Below are 17369 nucleotides of genomic sequence, written 5' to 3' on the forward strand. Positions count from 1 at the left end.
CCACTTACTATATCCAAAAATTCATCTAATGAGTAGAAGGAGTTGCCATTAAGAAATTCTTTTAATTTCCTTTTAAATTCTGTATGGCCATCTGTCAGACTTTTGATGCTATTAGGTAAGTGACCGAAGACTTTTGTGGCAGCATAATTTACCCCCTTCTGAGCCAAATTAGATTCATCCGTGAGTAGTGAAGACAATCCTTTCTCCTAGTGTTGTAGCCATGTACACAACTACTACTTTTGAATTCGTTCGGATTATTAATAACAAATTTCATAATTGAACATATATATATATATATATATATATATATATATATATATATATATATATATATATTGTGAGGCTACAGTGGAGATCCCAAGCTCTTTAAATAATTGTCTGCAGGATGATCTTGGATGAGCTCCAGCAATTATTCTGATTACACGCTTTTGTGCAATGAACACTCTTTTATTCAATGATGAGTTACCACAGAATATGATGCCATACGAAAGCAGAGAATGAAAATAGGCGTGGTAAGCTAATTTACTGAGATGTATATCGCCAAAATTTGCAATGACCCTAATAGCTTAAATAGCTGAACTCAAACGTTTCAGAAGATCTTCAGTGTATTTTTTCCAGTTCAACCCCTCATCAATGCAGACACCTAGAAATTTTGAATATTCTCCTTAGCTAGGTCCACCGATTTCTGATCGAAGTCTATACTTTTCAATGGTGTCATTCCATTTACTGTGTGGAACTGTATATGTTGTCTTTTGTCAAAGTTTAATGAGAGCCCATTTGCAGAGAACCACTTAATGATTTTCTGAAAAACATCGTTTACATTTTCATCAGCTTATTCTTATCTGTTGGATGTGATAGCTATACTTGTATCATCGGCAAAAAGTACCAGCTTTGCATCTTTTTGAATATAGAATGGCTTGTTGTTTGTCAAGTTTCCATTCGCTTTGATGGTAATGCCATCATCCTCTACTCTTGGTTTCCCTGTCTCCCTTGTAATAATATTCCAAATTGTTTTGATTTTGTTATCAGAGGTTTTAATCTCAGACATTATGCACATGCTTCTGGACTTTTTAATAACCTTTCTTAATGTAGCACAGAAGTTTTTATAATATTTGGCTGTTTCTGGGTCATTACACTTTCTTGTTGTTAGATACAGTTCACTTTAGTGGTTACAAGATATCTTATTCCTTTAGTAAGCCAAGATTTTCTACATGGTTTCTTATAATTAGATTTAACTGCTTTCTTGGGGAAACAGTTTTCAAATTCTCTTACAAGTGTATCATGAAAAAAGTTATATTTTAAATTAGCATCAGGTTCCTTGTACACCTCATCCCAGTGTAATTTCTAATGATTATCTCTGAAATTTCTAATTGTTGAGTCATTAATTGTTCAGCAGCCTACCTAGTTAGTTAAAGCCCTAAGTAATATTTGATGGAATAGTATTATCACTCAGAAAAAATTGTTATTATGAAAAGCCTCCTTTAAAATGAACATGTAATTATGGCTAAATTCAAATGGTGTTGTTTTTGTTTCTTGTAATTTATGATTGTTATTTGTAGGCTGAATTTTTTGTTCTGTCTCTCTGTCTGCTTCTTAATTTGACTTGTCCTACATTCAGTATACTATTTAATTATGTAATGAACCAATGGGCAAAATAAATGAAGTGAAATAAAGATTTAAGTGTTCATTTTTGTTGTTGTTGTTGTAAGCCGTATTATTAGTATAAGGAGCATATTGTGCCATATATTTTTCTCCCCTTGATTTCTCTTCCCAGTTATTAAAATAGTTTATTACGTTATATATACTTGTCGTGTATGTATATATCTAAATGTATTTACTTATTATCTAACAGTATAAGTAGTACGTATCATAGTATATTGTGCCGTACTGTCGTATTTTATTCTGTTGCTTTCTCTGTCCGATATTAATGTTGTTATCATTTTATGAATAGCTGTGACTTTATTATGCATTTAATTCTATTTACTTTTTAATGTATACTGACGACACCTACATCATGTGTGTGGTCAGTGGTTGGTAACTAAATATGAATGGGTATACACCACAGTCTAACATAACAGTCGCGACACTAGCGCTCCAAGCGGCAGGTAAGGTGAACGTCAGACGCGTCGTAAGCATAATGTTTGTTTGCATCCATTTCCTTCGTAATTTCCGAATTATTCGAGTTATTTTCTTGCCTCCAAGAGTTTGTTTAGCATCAGAAGGCATATATGTTTCTATTAATGATTCTAAAATAAGCGCAAGTATGGACAAAAACCATGAATAGAGTGGCAAGCTACAACACATTCGTGAAGAAACACTTGTGACATTGGACAGAATTGTAGCTTACCACGTTGATATCAAAAGAATATAAACACACAGATTCACATGTAAGATGCAGAGACATGTACCTCTACATGCAAAAGCGATCGACAGCTCGTTTATCGTTCTGTAGGCCTACTGTGTGTGTCATTGTCGCCTGTTGCCTCAAGTACGACCTTAATCTTTATATTATTCTAAGTGGGTCAAGCAACTGCCAAATAGTGGCTGAAATATGCTGAAAACATTATAATGAACTGATTACATTACATTTCACGAAAAACCAAATATTTGAATAATTTTCAAACAATGTGTCTGTAGGCACTTTCCTTGTCCCGTAATAGTTTCGCTTGATCTGCACAACCTGACACTTCACACGCTTTTGTAAGACACGAACAGCTGCACTTAATCTAACCACTTTCTCGTCAAAGCACGTTGGAGAGCTGAACTGGCCGCTTCTGTCATACGATTGTTCTACAGCTTTAGATTGACTGTCGAATCTTTGTGGCAGTTTCCTCTTCATCGTCAGTAGAAGTGGCTCATTTGGGATGTCAAACAGTGTGGGTACTGCATTCCACACGAGTTTGTTATTGTCTGCGCTCATGAACTGGTTTTCTTCGAAATGTAGCGGACAAAACCTAATATTATTATACAGGTAAACTGGGTCTTTCTTCATAAAGTCTTCTCGTCTGCTATTAACTAGCCATTTTCTGCTCCTAAAACGAAACATTTATCATTTATACACATATAGTTTGCAAGTGAATCCTGACGATACAATTTAGTAACATGATGGTATATACCTCTCAGGATCCTTAGGAAACATAAAAAGAGACAGCTGTGGTGTCTTCTTCCTGATGCTGCTGCAATTTATTGCGCTACAAACGCTCTCGATGGTAAGAATCATTGTATAAATCAAAATAAACAATCACTATTTGCTTTCACGATCGCGCCGAACTCACAGTTCAACCTACCAGCCGCTTGGGGCGCTGCTCGCGCTGTAGGCAACAAAATCGAGGCGAAGTGTCGCGACTGTTATGTTAGACTGTGGTATACACCTTCGACCGCAGATATTGGTCGAAGGTATGCACGAAGACGTGAATGGGTCTGTTGGCAATACTGGGCGAGGGCATTTGTTACAAGCGGAAAGACAATTTTTCGAATTTTGTAGCAGAAAAGAGGGATTGTTAAGTTTAGGTAGGTACTAGGTACTAGGTAGAGAACGTCTTGGAAATGGAGACAGACGTAGGACTGTACGAAGTAGAGCCTAATCGGAATGCTGAAGCTTATCGCAACTTGCAGCAAGAACCTGTTACAGGCATTGCAAAATATTTAGATATCATCGAAATTGCTGAAGGTATGTTTATTTCAGTGGTGTGTGTGTGTGTGTGTGTGTGTGTGTGTGTGTGTGTGTTACTGATTTGTTTGTGCTGCAGATGGATCTACGTTACTTGGATGTTCAGAATTAACGGGGCGGTTTTGGTGTGGCTCGCTGTGGTATTTTGAGGATGCAGAACTTACGCCAGATGTGTATAAATGTCTAGCAGGCGTTGATCGTGAGACGGGTGTATGCGATGGGAAGTTCCTGCAAGATAAGTATAAAGTAAGTATTCAGCAGAAGTATTTAATTTTTCGGGAAACGAGTGACATTCACCCATGTTAGGCCGAAGTTTGCACAGTTCTGAGCTTTGGAGGATCTTTTGTTAGGTTTATTGATATATGATGTGGCCTGATTTGTAATACTAAACAATATTGTCAGTGGTTTTTGCATGTACTCAGTAAGTATATATGCTTCTACATTTCAACAAATGTTGATTTAAAATTTCTTGTCTTAGATTGTTGTTGGCGAAGACTCTGGTGTTATTCAAGTACTCGCCTTGATTGAATCTGAGGATAAAGATTCATTTCATTTTACATGCCTCGGGTCTGCTTGCGAGCATGATGATAGTGTTAGCTCCCTTTCAACATTTAACGATAAGAAGAAGGTTGTTTCAGGAAGTTTTGATTGCAGGTAATATATCTCACATGTTTTGCCACAGTTAATTATAAGAATGCATTATTACTGTGGGTAAATTTTAATTTTAAAATGTTTATCATATTTAGTATAAAGGTATGGGATATAGAGGCACTAGCTCCAGAACATACGTACAGACCTGCTCACGCACATCATGTGACGTTAGTGACAACTAGTCCTATGGACAGATGCCTTCTGGCATCAACTTCTCTTGATGGTACAGCACTATTGTGGGACACAAGGAAATCCCAACCATCTTCAGGTAGAAATATACTGTTAAATGAGATGTAAATTATTCTTGCTTCAGTTTAGACTAATGTATGTTTAATGTTGCAGTTTTATTGAGGGATATAGGGTTCACTTCAGTAGACTGGCGGCCACAAAAATCTGAGTTTGTTGTTGTTGGTTCCATAACTGGTGATATTTTTACTGTCGATGTTCGGCACCCGAAGCAACCTCTGGATACATTGACTGTATTTAGCAGACCTGTCTATAAACTTAGGTTTTCCAATTGGTAAGTAAATACTTCAGTTACAATTTTTATTTTTGGCATATTCTACATAGTTCGTCAGTGACTTAAGTAGCAATAATTAAAGTGCAGTGTACTCATCTTGTAGTGTGCAATGGGTAACAGTTTAGTTGCGCTGTGTTGATCAAATTATTACAGTTCGGGATGAAAAAGTTCTATTAACAGGTACACAAAGCAATCAGAAGTAGTGAAGATATAGAAATATCAGATGCCCAAATAAGATACTATCCACTGACACACAGACATAACAAGATAATCAGCACAACACTCCCTATCTTGTTTGCTGATTTTAGACAGACAGTTGATAATGATCTAGTTAGTTTGTAACTTGACTTTGGTAAGTGCTTTTTTAAATAAGTCTGCCAAATGATCAGACTTGGTACAGGATACAAGAATAAAACAATCATTGATCTTTTCACCACTTTCTCTGTGGTTAGTTCTTTTGTGACGATCATTATTTTTTAACAATGGCATTGTGCCTTGGTATTCAACAAAGAATTGAGTTGGCTGTTCCACACTGATACAGAGCTCCTGCCAGAATGTGCAAAGCCACATTATTTCAGCAGCTGCATTAGATACAGCAACATACTCTTCTGTTGTAGATATGACAACACAATTTTCTTTTGCCTGCATTATATCTGGGTTATAGGTCCTCTGTTTAATGTGGTGACCTAACTTGGCCGAATATCAGTATCTCCTGTAAACTGAGAATCTGAGTACACACAGTGCTAGAGATTGCTCTCTCTGTGTTTAATACTGTTGTATCTTGTACCTTGACAATATTTTTGGATGAGTTTAATCCTCTAAATGCTGTGTGTATCACATTCTCATAAGGTACTGTACATGGACTTGGTGCTGCGTATCTAAAATGGCAAATACGGAAGCGTCCGATCCCGCCCGTCTGCTTTGACCCATGATGTCACAAATATGGCGGAAACAAAAACAAACACACACACTTTCCACAAGAAGCCTAATGACACTAACGGGACAAGTGCGGGAAATGGGGTGTTTTGGGTGGGGGGCAAACTAAATATAAACAAATTTAGACGCCTTGCGTAGCTACAACGTGTAAGTGAAGACAGCCATGCATGAATACCCACCCACCTCCCCAGGGGTCGTAACCCCTGCAACCCATAGAAGATAAAGATGCTTCAGTAGCTGATAAGTGTTTCTTTTTTTAAAAAAAAAAATCTCACGGGATAGGAGGAACAAATCAGAAAGATAAATATAATAAACTAAAACAGAAATTGGAGGAAACAGATAATTAAAATAAGTAATAAGTGTTTTTAAATTTAGAAAAAAAATCTCAAGAGATAGAACGAACAGATCAGAAAAGTAAATAAAATAAGATAAAACAGAACTGGAGACAGCCACACTCAAACCAAACTCTGCGCCATCATGACGTCACACACGACAACACCCTTACGTCACGGGTCAAAGCCGACGCGTGGGATCGGACGCTTCTGTCGACCCCTAAAATGGTACCATTTGTACATTTTTGTAAGTATAAATACCTGTATGTCAGTACAATCTAAGGACATTAAAAATCACAGAAAAATAGTATTTATTTTGACTTTGGTGCCAATTTAAAGGATAAAGATAAATTAATATGTAGCTACGCACTTTATTGAAAGCAAAAGTATTGCTTAATTGTAATGTATAATACTGAATAATTACAGTATAAAATGTATACATGTATTTCTAATATTAACTGAAATTAATTACAAGGTACAACATACATAAATATGAAAACGCTAAATATCAATCGCTGTGCACTTCAATTTCCCCATATCTTCTTTGATGACAGTCGAAAACTACTTCGCATGTTGATTCTTGCATACAAAATGTTTTCATGTTGAACAATGTACAGTAGTCTTTATTCTTGTGTGGGGCCCCATTTTTTTAACTGTTTTGTCGATTTGGTATTAGTTGGTTCTCGGTAGTGTGTGAGGTGGCAGCATGCGCACGCACGCACATATATGTAGTGTTCAAAGAGTGAAAGCCATATTTTCCAGGAAGTCCTGTTTGCTACATGTTTGATGTACATTACTACACATCCACAATGTGTGCATTTATTGCTACCATGTTCAAATATCTGAAGAATATTGCATTTTTTCTTGAAGTCTAGTAAAATGAACGCTTTGTGTCAACTTTATCCACGCCCTCCCTCGGTATGGTTATAATCAGTTATTGGGGTAGGTTTTTCCTGTTTCTGTGTCTGTTTCCTCACTATCGTGCATTGTAGATAACAGGCGGACACATTTTTTTTCTTCTTTGGGATATTCATTGTACTGAGAAATGTTACACCATTGCCCAGAAGAAACTGTGCTAATGGATAGCTAGTATAGTAGTTGACGGTAGTTACATTTCTGAGAGACTCAAAAGATACGCTGAACCAGTTGCTTAACTATGTCGAATGGTTTGTTTGATGTAAAGCAAGAACATTCCCTTTGTTTGTTACAGTGTATCTCAAAGCTGTGCGCATAAAATCTTCTATCACACATGGCATACAATTTCAGGCTATTTGGCTGACAGTACACTGACCTTGAAAGGGAAGCAGAATTTCATCAGTCGTCACAAATTCTGATAGCGAGTAATTGATTTTGCAGTTACTTCCTTAAAAGTCCCTGTACACCTCCATAATGGCTGCTAATTTATCGTGTCCCCCCCCCCCCCCCCCCAAAAAAAAAGCTTTCATTTCTGAAGAGGAAATAAACAAAGAATCTCTCCCCCTTGTATATTGAATTGTACATCTCCGTTCTGAAACACACACTGTTTTGTGTAACCAACAGTTTTGTCAATCATATTTGTAGGTATCCGGCAATGGAAACTCCAGGTAGAAGTATCAATCATATACGGAAAAAAAGATCGCTACTTACTGTAAAAGACACACAAAGTTGGACAAGCACAATTAAGACACTTCCATAAAGCTTTCGGCCCCAGCCGTCATTAGTAAAGAGACACAGTTCACACACAAGAAGGCTCATGTAAGGCACACATGACCGCCAACTCCATCTCGGGCCAGAATGCAACGTGGGATTCAAGCGCAATCTGGAGGGGCGGGGAAGGATAGTAGTGTATGGGTGCGGAGAGAGATGAACGCTGTCTGGTGGAGTGTGCAGGGACTAGACTGCCAACATGTGCAGCATCAGGAGGTTGTGGGGCATGGAGATGGGAAAAGGAGCAGAGGAACGGGGAAAGATGGGCAGATGTGTTGGCAGATGGCTGCAAATATAGTCGGAGGTGAGTGGGGAGGAGACAGTAGAACAAATGTGGTGGAAATTGTTGGAGGGTGTGGTAACAGTTTGTTACTGTAGGTCAAGGCCGGGATAATTACAGGAGTGGAGAATGTATTTTAAGGATAAATCCAATTGCAAAGTTCAGAGAAGCCGGTGGTGGAGGGAAGGATCCAGATGGCTCGGGTAGTGAAATAGCAGTTGAAATTAAGTGTATGATGTTCAGCTGCTTGCTGTGCCACAGGGTGGTCTACTTCGCTCTTGGCCATGGTTACGCAGTGGCTGTTCATCCTGGAAGACAGCTGGTTGGTAATCATATGAATAAAAAAAGCTGTGCGGTGATTGTAGTGAGGCTGGTGAATGACAGGGCCACTATTGCAGGTGTTCAGGCCCCTGATGGGAGAGGATAAACTTGTGATAGGACTGGAATATGAAGTGCAGGGTGGGTGGATTGAGCTGCACCTGGGTCTTCCACAGGGATGTGATAAATGTGGCAGCAGGTTGGGATTTGGAGTGGTATAGGGATGTACCTTTAGACTGTTAAATTATTCTGCCTGCCTTTTGTCATAGGACTTCAAACCAGTAACAAATGAACCATATTTTGCCCGATGTCCAACTAAAACTTTGGCAGTCATGTAAGAATGCAAGTGTCTTGGTTTGGTAACATGGAATAAAATATTCTCAGCCTTCCCGCCACATAGTCATTAAAATTCTACGAGCTTTTGACAGGTGCTCTGCGGCTATTGTCAAGTGATAAGACTGCCAGTTTGATACTACTCTGCCCTTTTATACATTAGCTGTCAGCTGTGATGTGCTCATGGGATTGTGATATGTGGACACACAATGACTTGGTGTTCGATGTGTCTGCTTCAACTTCACAATCACTGGTTTGCACACCATGCTGAGTTACAGGCCATGCTACTGAACAGTGTCACTACAACCAAGATTTTGTGAAAGGGATGGGAACACTGTCACTCTAGCCCAGTTAAAAATATACTAACAGAACTTCTACTGCAAAATTAAAAAGTGAATAAGCATTTTTGACAGTGAAGCAACACAGGTAGGACTCGTAGGTCTATCTCACATTTAACAGAGGCAGCACTTTCACTTTGAGCTTTAACCTGGGTTATAGAAGTGTATAGTAGTCTGTAGTTTGCAGAATGGCTGCTGAAAATTTTTGTCAAGTCAGAACTCGTTATATAGAGGGAAGTAGATTATGCGTGTTAGTGGGAATAGCCTTCTGAAGACAGACATGGTTGAAGTAACATAAGACGTAAGAAAATATTTAGCATGAAATGTTTTCAGAGTTGTAGACGGTGATGTGCTAAGAGAGATGTTGTCTTGTTTCACATCCTCACACCATTCAGCACAACAGTGTCAGATATGTAAACACCACTCGAAGATTAGGCCTCGTGTCTGTTCTGTCTGGCTGACTGCTGCCTACAGGGTGGTAAAAGGAGTGAACATGTTGGAAACATTACAGATTAAATATATATAAAAGGTATACAAAGTAAGATAGGATTATGTGAGGATAGTGCATTTATTCATATCAAATGTATTTACCTGAGTACTTTGTTTGTCATGTGGTGGCTGTTGTCATAACTAATTTCATTACAGTAATGCTTGATATTTCTTCTCCTGTCGTCATGTTACTGTAATGAAGATATAGTATATTTTCATTTAAGGCTGCATCTTTTATTTGCAAGGGTGAATTGATAAGATAGTAAGCCATATAGCAAATAATTTCAAAATAAAAATTTGAGCTCAGTGTTTCTAATTCTTATTTGTTCAAATAAGAAATTAATTACAGCTTTGCATAAAAATTATTTACAGCAAAAATAATTTTCAGGTGACAAAAATTTCACTGTTACTTTAAGATTAGCATGAAGAAAAGCTGACTTGTGGTCACACCTGGAAAAAGAGGGGAGGTAGGGAGGGAATTGGCAAAGAATCTGATCACTTGCACTTTACCCATTGCAACAGCCAAATGGATGAACAGATGCATTGGACTGTTGTAAATGCAGTTGTTTGATGTGGTCTTACACATTTCCATTTCAAGTACCCTTGAAAATTTTGCAGTGGCATTATGAGGACTTCTTACTGTTTCACCCTTTTCCAAATTGAGCTCTAAAAAATTCACTATTTTCTCCCAGTGACTAATTTTCACATTGTTGTTATTTGACCTTTACCCTAAATAATGTTCCAAAATTATATTGCTTGAGTATTTTTTACTTGTAGTAAGCACTTACCATGCACTCTTCTTCATGTGCAGAACTTTGCTCACAGTATTTGACAGGTCGTATTTGCTGTATGCCAGCTGTCCCCACCCATGTGTTGCTGTGGCTCCATCTGGTTAAACGGAAAAGAGAAAGCATATATGCAAAGGAGAAAGCATAATATGTATAGGAAGTGTATTATGGAAAGGATAGATTGCTACTAACAGTATAGTGGAGAATGTTGAGTCACAGATTGGCACAACGAAGAGACTCCTAAATAAGTAAGCTTTCTGCCAAAAAGGCCTTCTGAATTGGACCCCACACACCCACCACATAGGAGGGTAGGGGTGAGGACAGTAAAGTTCTGTTTGTGGGAACATACAGGGATAAGGTGGAGAGATTCGCAGCCAGGTTCTGTTGGAAGGTTAGACGGTGGGCCGGAGTGGGGAGGGGGGTGATTGAAAAAGGAAAGAAGTAGACTGTGGATGTGGGTGCCATTGGTGGAAAAGAAGGGTGTTTAATGGGAACACAACGGGGATTGGTGGAGGACAATGACCAACAAAGGTTGAGGCCACAGTTTCAGTGGCCATTCATGCAGACAGCTTGTTGGTTGTCATGCCCACGTAGAATGCAGCTTGGCCTTAAGATTGCATGAATGGCTTCAGTCAGCTCTGCCTATTACGGGTCAGGTGTGGTGGTGGTGGTGGTGGTGGTGGTGGTGGTGGTGGTGGTGGTGGTGGAAGAAGGATGTATGGGACAGGTCTTGCTTCCAAGTCTATTACAGGGACATGAGCCATGAGGCAAGGGTTTGGGGGCAGGGGTTCTGTAGGGATGTGTGAGTATATTGTGTAGGTTTGGTAGGTGGCAGAATACCACTCTGGGGGGAAGGGTGGGAAGGATAGAGGGTAGAACATTTTCATCTTCGGGCATAATGAGAGGCAGTTGATTCAGTTGCCGCTGAGTTTAGACAACATCTCACACCCACAGCCTTTTAACTTCTCTCCTTTCCCACTCTCACCTACCCCAGCCTGCCCTCCATCTAACCTCCTGACAGCACCTGTCCACCCACATCGCCCCTCCCCACCCCCATCGCCCCTAGATTTCTCCTCCCATTGGACACAGTTGTTTGCATTGAGGTGTGTGTGTGTGTGTGTGTGTGTGTGTGTGTGTGTACTCTTTCTGTTGTGCTTGTATGTGACTCAGCATGCTCCACTATATGATGAGTAGCAGTCTATCCTTCTCATAATATTGTCATTATTCCATCCTGGATTTTCATTGTTTGATGTATGGGAATTTGATACATGTCCTAATCTCCTCCTGCCCCTCTTTGTCCATTTCCTCCTTACCGCTTTCTATGCCTATTTTGTCCCACCCCCTCTGTCCATCACATATTGCCCTTCTCTCTGACTTGAACGTTCTTTATTGTTTTGCAAATTCAGATTCTGTAGTAATATTCTCATCATAAACCTATAAAGCCATACATGCAATTTCCCTTTTAGCAAGCAATGTTATACACATGTCCGTACATTTATTACAGTAACTTGTAGAAATTTGAAATAAATCGAGAGTACTTTTGAGGTTTTTCTAACACTGTTTCAACTTTTTGAATTACATATTTAGATACATTCTCTCTCTCTCTCTCTCTCTCTCTCTCTCTCTCTATATATATATATATATATATATATATATATATATATATATATATATATATATATGCTGTAACTTACCAAACGAGAAAGCGCTGGTAGATACACAATTAAAAAAAGGGGCGCACAAATTTCAAGCTTTCGCAACCCAAGGTTGCTTCATCAGGAAGAGAGAAGGAGAGGGAAAGACAAGAGGATGTGGGTTTCAAGGGAGAGGGTAAGGAGTCATTCCAATCCTGGGAGTGGAAATACTTACCTTAGGGGGGGGGGGGGGGGGGGGAAGGCCAGGTATATACTCGCACCCCCCCCCCACACACACACACACACACACACACACACACACAGACTTTTGGAGAGTTAAGATTTTAAACAGGTGAACAGTAGCATTTTTATTTATGTAGATGTAAATATTTTTATTTACTCAGTCTTCAATCTCCAAAAGTTCTTCAGCTTCCTGTGAAATTTTGACATAATGTTGCATTTGAATATGCAAGTGTTTTTTATATACCTACAGGAGCGCCATTGCAGGGTGATTCATGAAGATACGCAAATGTTTTAATATGTTATTCTACAAGGAAAACTAAAGAAAAACGTTCATACAAACATAGGTCCACAAATGTTTAGTTACGGCTAATAAAAGATTTTGCCTGAAATTTAGCAACTTCGCTAATATGAAGCCCTCGCAAAACTGTAAGAGGTTAAAGTAAAGCAAGATTTCCATTTATTTTGTTGTTATTGGTCTGGTGAATCAAATGAAACATGTCCCAGATGTGTATCTGCAGTAGTTTTCCAGACCATCCAGAGAAGAAAAGATTGTACAAGTAAATTAGTTTATTTTCCACTAAGAATGTGGAAACATTAGTCATTGTTGGCAACCGTTAGTGAGTTGTTAGTCATTTCCTAACCTTGAAACGAGGTAGTTTTCTGTTTGTTCAGGGAAGGAACATAACACAACAGTGTATTTAAGTGAAACCACATAGTATCTGTTGTAGTTTAACATAAATTAATAAAAGCAGATTATCTATCATACAGTTTCAGTCAATGTTATTACCATCATTTTTTCCAAAATTCTCTAAAACTTCCGTTGAAAACATTGTGTAATTGCCTGGAATTAAAAAAAAATAAAAATAAACAAAACAAATTGGGCCAAGTAGTTAGTAAATTAAAAATTTTATGAAATTATATCTTTGCTTTTCTGGATATTCTGGAAAACTACTGCAGATACACATCTGGGGCATGTTTTATTAGATTCGCCAGACCAATAACAACAAAATAAATTGAAATTGTTTTTCTTTAACCTCCTACACTTTTGTGATGGCTTCATATTAATGAAGTTGATAATTTTCAGGCAAAATCTTTTGTTAGCCATAACTCTGTAACTAAAAATTTGTGGACCTATGTTTATATGAACTTTTTTCTTTAGTTTTATTTGCAGAATAATGTATTAAAAATTTGCATATCTTCGTGAATCACTCTGTATGTATAACAATTTTATTCTTGTATTTTATTTAGATATAATATGGTGCTCCAGTAGGTGTCAGAGACCTCGTGAATATTAGAATGCAACTTGTTAAAATTTCAAAGGAATTGATGAAGAACTTTCGGAGCTACAGTTTTGAGCAAATGAACATTCACATTTTTATGTAATAGATTTAATATTTAAAAGATCTCTAGAATCTTTATTTGCTAGTTTTATATATTTCTCTTTCACAATAAATATATTTTACGATGTTCAAATCTACGTGTGAACAGTAATGTATTCTACACTGTACTGTTTTCTGAAGTTACGGCATATTGCTATACATAACAGCTAATATAATAGCATTGTGAAATGAATCATTGTATTTCTTTTTTCATGAGGTATCTGTATAGGATATAGGGAATGTGGTAAATCTGCAAGGCTTTTTTGACTGTGTGAAGTCTCAGCTATGTCATCTCAATCTTAGCTAAGCCCTCTGCGTGTTGACACCCCCCGCTCCCTGCTCCCGTTCTAAAATTTGTTTACAATGTGTGACGTTTCAGAATTTCTGTGAAATGTGCTTCTGATATCTTAAACTAGCTGACACTGAAGTTGCGTTGCTTGAAAGTTTGAACACAGAAATCTCATCAAAAGTTGAAAGTCCAGGATGGAATAACAATGTGAAAAGGATAGATGGCTACTTACCACATAGAGGAACCATCAAGTTGCAGACAAGCACAATGAAGAGACTGCTAAACATGTAAGCTTTCCAAAAGCTTAAAGTTTAGCAGGCGCAGACAGGCACAATGAAAAGTCATTGTGCCTGTCTGTGACTCAATGCCTCTATGTTGTGAGTAGCAATCTATTCTTTTCATGTTGTTCTCACTAAGAGTTGATGCTTAAACTTTCATGCTTTCATGGTAATCTGCAGAAAATGTTGAAGAGTTGGTAAAACACATTTCTTTAATTTGGAAGCCAGAATAAGAAGGTAGGTGTGTGTGTGTGTGTGTGTGTGTGTGTGTGTGTGTGTGTGTGTGTGTGTGTGTGTGTGTATATAATATTCTTGGTCTGTGTTTTATGAAGACGGCAATATAACAACTTACTTAGTTTAGTCGGTGTCTTATATATAAAGTGAAATGAATGCAAAATAAGTATCATGAGTCGCACGCTCGGTGCAGTAGAGAACAGATGTACTAATGCTGTTGCTCCACTGTGATGACTCATGGATGCGAGCTGGCACACATCTTCCGAAGGATGGGGTGGTGGGTCACTGCTTGGTTGAGCCTGCTTCCAAACAGGCTTCATCTGGCCATTCACATATGATGACAGAAGAGTTGGATGTGGCAGACCATTGTCAGGAGGATCCTTCTCTCTCGCCTGCTACACCGACACTGCCTGCATTGGACTTAACAGATGGAAGACTTGTCCAGTGATGAAGACCTACTGGTGCACAACCCAGCACTAAGCACGCTTCCAACTGCAGAGTGCAAGCATCGCAAAACTGCCACCGTGCTGTTCCGCCTCGATGGCGAGTGGTGCAAGAGGTCAGATGTGGTGCAGACAGGTATTCAAAAGAAGGCACCCAAGAAGAAGAGATAGCCCACTGTCTCGACTACAGGCAGCAAAAAGGGCACCATAGCTGACATCAGCATGGCGGGGCTTGCCTTTTCTAGTCAAAGTGAGCAGCAAGGCCAGCTACTCCCCCTCCCTGTGGTCTACATAAACTGCCAACCGTTTCAACATGTTGATGGAAGAAGATATGGCAGAGCAGCAGGGGAGTGATACCGCTGCCCAAGGCGGCCACTCTACACAAGAAGATTTTGCCAACTCCCACCCAGCAACAACAGTCAGCCGGACAGAGAGGTGGTCGCTTCTCATTCTACTACAAGTGGAGGAGGACTACTGAGGATTCCTGCAGCTCCTGAATAAGTGGACTGAGCTGTCGACATAGTAAGGGCTGCGGGAGAAAACCTGGAGCGACTTCAGGTTGTAAATTCAGCAGACTACCGGATGTGACGGCAGAGGCATCAGTGTGAGTGATCCACTGGTACTCGTGTGCCTCACTTCCAGAAAAACTTTTGAAGGTCATATGCAAGGGCTTCCCCAATTCAACAGGCCCTGAATTCCTGAAGAAGAAGCTGACTGACATGAAATTTGATGTGTGTAAAGTGACATGCATCAAATCCTGTGTCTCATACGAGGGGATGTTATTGCTGTTGGTCATCACAGCCGACACACTTGAGAACAGACAACTCTTAAAGCTCAAGTGGGTGGCCAACACAAAGGTCAGTGGATCATTGAAGCAGAAGGGGATGGTGAAGTGTTTCTGCTGCCAATAGGTGGGGCACGAGACTCGCCACTGCTCCTTTCCAGGGGCATGTGCAAAAGGTTTGTGTCCAGGCATGCAGGCAATGACAAGGCAGGCCCATGTAAAGATGACACTGACCAGCGAGAACAACGCCCGTGGCCCATAAGCAAATGGCAGTCGGAGAAGGCGCATCTGTGTCATGAAGTGTGTCTGGGAGGGCACACGAGATCAGCGAGCCGACCCACCAAGAAGGAAGGCATGCAGAGCAGAAGCAGACAAAAGCAGGAGGAGTGGCAACACTATGACCACACCTCAGCTGCACTCAGCTGCCATGCAGCACCCAGTGCGAACAACAGCGACCTAGCTGCAGTTGTCGTCTCACACTCTGCAGTGCTCAAAAAGGTGACACATCTGGCTAAGACACTGCAGAGAGTATTTGAGGCCCTGCTGCCAACCGTGGCCACGCTGACAGCAATGCAAACACAGCCTAAGCTGCTCACAGCATTGTCCGTGCCTGAAGTGTTTAAGCCTGGGCCTCTCAAGTGCCCACGACAGCTGACTGCCTCAATCAGTATAGAAGCCAAAATTTTGAAGAGGGCTAACCTCAGCTGGTGACAGCGAAAACAGAAGAAACTTACCAGTTACCAAAAGAAAGAGTAGGGGAGGCATAGCAGCCATGACTGCTGGTATCCCACTGCAACCAGGCAGTGACAGTGATCCCTGAAGAAGTTGCCAGTGTGCAGAAATGTGGAAATACAACAGGTTATGGCCTGAGACCTCTAAAAATAAGTTTAAAATGGAGGACATGAGTAACAAAGAAAAAATGAAAGGTCATAAGAACAAGCAAAAAGTAGAAAAATTCAGTAGGTCCAGAAAATGAATTTCGTGATTTAAATGTGCTCAAAAACTGTACTTAGTCATGTGGGTGTTGAAATTAGAAAATTTGAGATCTCTCTGATATTGTGGATGGAACTGATTTGCTTGAAAAATGCGAAACAGCATAAAAAGACAAAGGCATAGCATTATATGCTGAGGAAAATTGACAAAAACATCAGGCCACATGTCTTGTGAAACTTCCAAGGTTATGTCCAATAAACTTTAAGCAATACACAAAAGCGATTTTTCTCAAAGGTCTTGGCTGTTACTTAAACAATTTTATAGTTGTAAACATGATAAAACTAGACTAATAATATAATGGCATTGCAGAATAGGACATTTGAACTGAATTGTCTGAAAGGCAGAAAAGATGTTGGACACTATAATCCTACTCAGAGTACTGTTGTGACAAATTCGGCAGTGTCTGCTATAACCTCGGCCAGCAGTTCCCCGGTATGTGTTGGCAGTGTTACGTTATGTGTTGTGCATAGCAAGTGCAGTGCGGAAATTGGTATGGTGCTCAAGTGCTAAGAACACAGTGTTGGGTCTCACAAGGGAATGGTCCAATAACACATGTTGAAACCTACCCTGAAATCTTTTACAAAATTTTAGTTGCTAAGAGGCACTGCAAGTACTAAAAAAAAAAATCTGAAAATTTCCAAATTTGTAGTGCGCCAGGCGGTGGTAGAAATGTACACCCCTGCTGGTGCTGCAGCGCTCTCTCTCTCTCTCTCTCTCTCTCTCTCTCTCTCTCTCTCTCTCTCTCTCTCTC

General features: G+C 39.6%; 1 protein-coding gene across 1 annotated transcript in view; it reads left to right on the forward strand.

The window, feature by feature from the left end:
• The first annotated feature begins 3411 nt into the window (after nucleotides 1–3411).
• Nucleotides 3412–17369, forward strand: part of LOC126259474 (methylosome protein 50-like) — a 42998-nt gene continuing 29040 nt past the window's right edge. Inside the window, exons 1-5 of the mRNA XM_049956311.1 lie at nucleotides 3412–3670; nucleotides 3750–3916; nucleotides 4149–4324; nucleotides 4417–4589; nucleotides 4664–4841. Of these exons, the coding sequence (XP_049812268.1) occupies nucleotides 3547–3670; nucleotides 3750–3916; nucleotides 4149–4324; nucleotides 4417–4589; nucleotides 4664–4841 (818 nt within the window). The 5' untranslated portion in view covers nucleotides 3412–3546. The remainder of the gene's footprint in view (nucleotides 3671–3749; nucleotides 3917–4148; nucleotides 4325–4416; nucleotides 4590–4663; nucleotides 4842–17369) is intronic.

Source organism: Schistocerca nitens, chromosome 5 (assembly GCF_023898315.1).
Source record: "Schistocerca nitens isolate TAMUIC-IGC-003100 chromosome 5, iqSchNite1.1, whole genome shotgun sequence".
In the NCBI taxonomy this organism is placed as follows: domain Eukaryota; kingdom Metazoa; phylum Arthropoda; class Insecta; order Orthoptera; family Acrididae; genus Schistocerca; species Schistocerca nitens.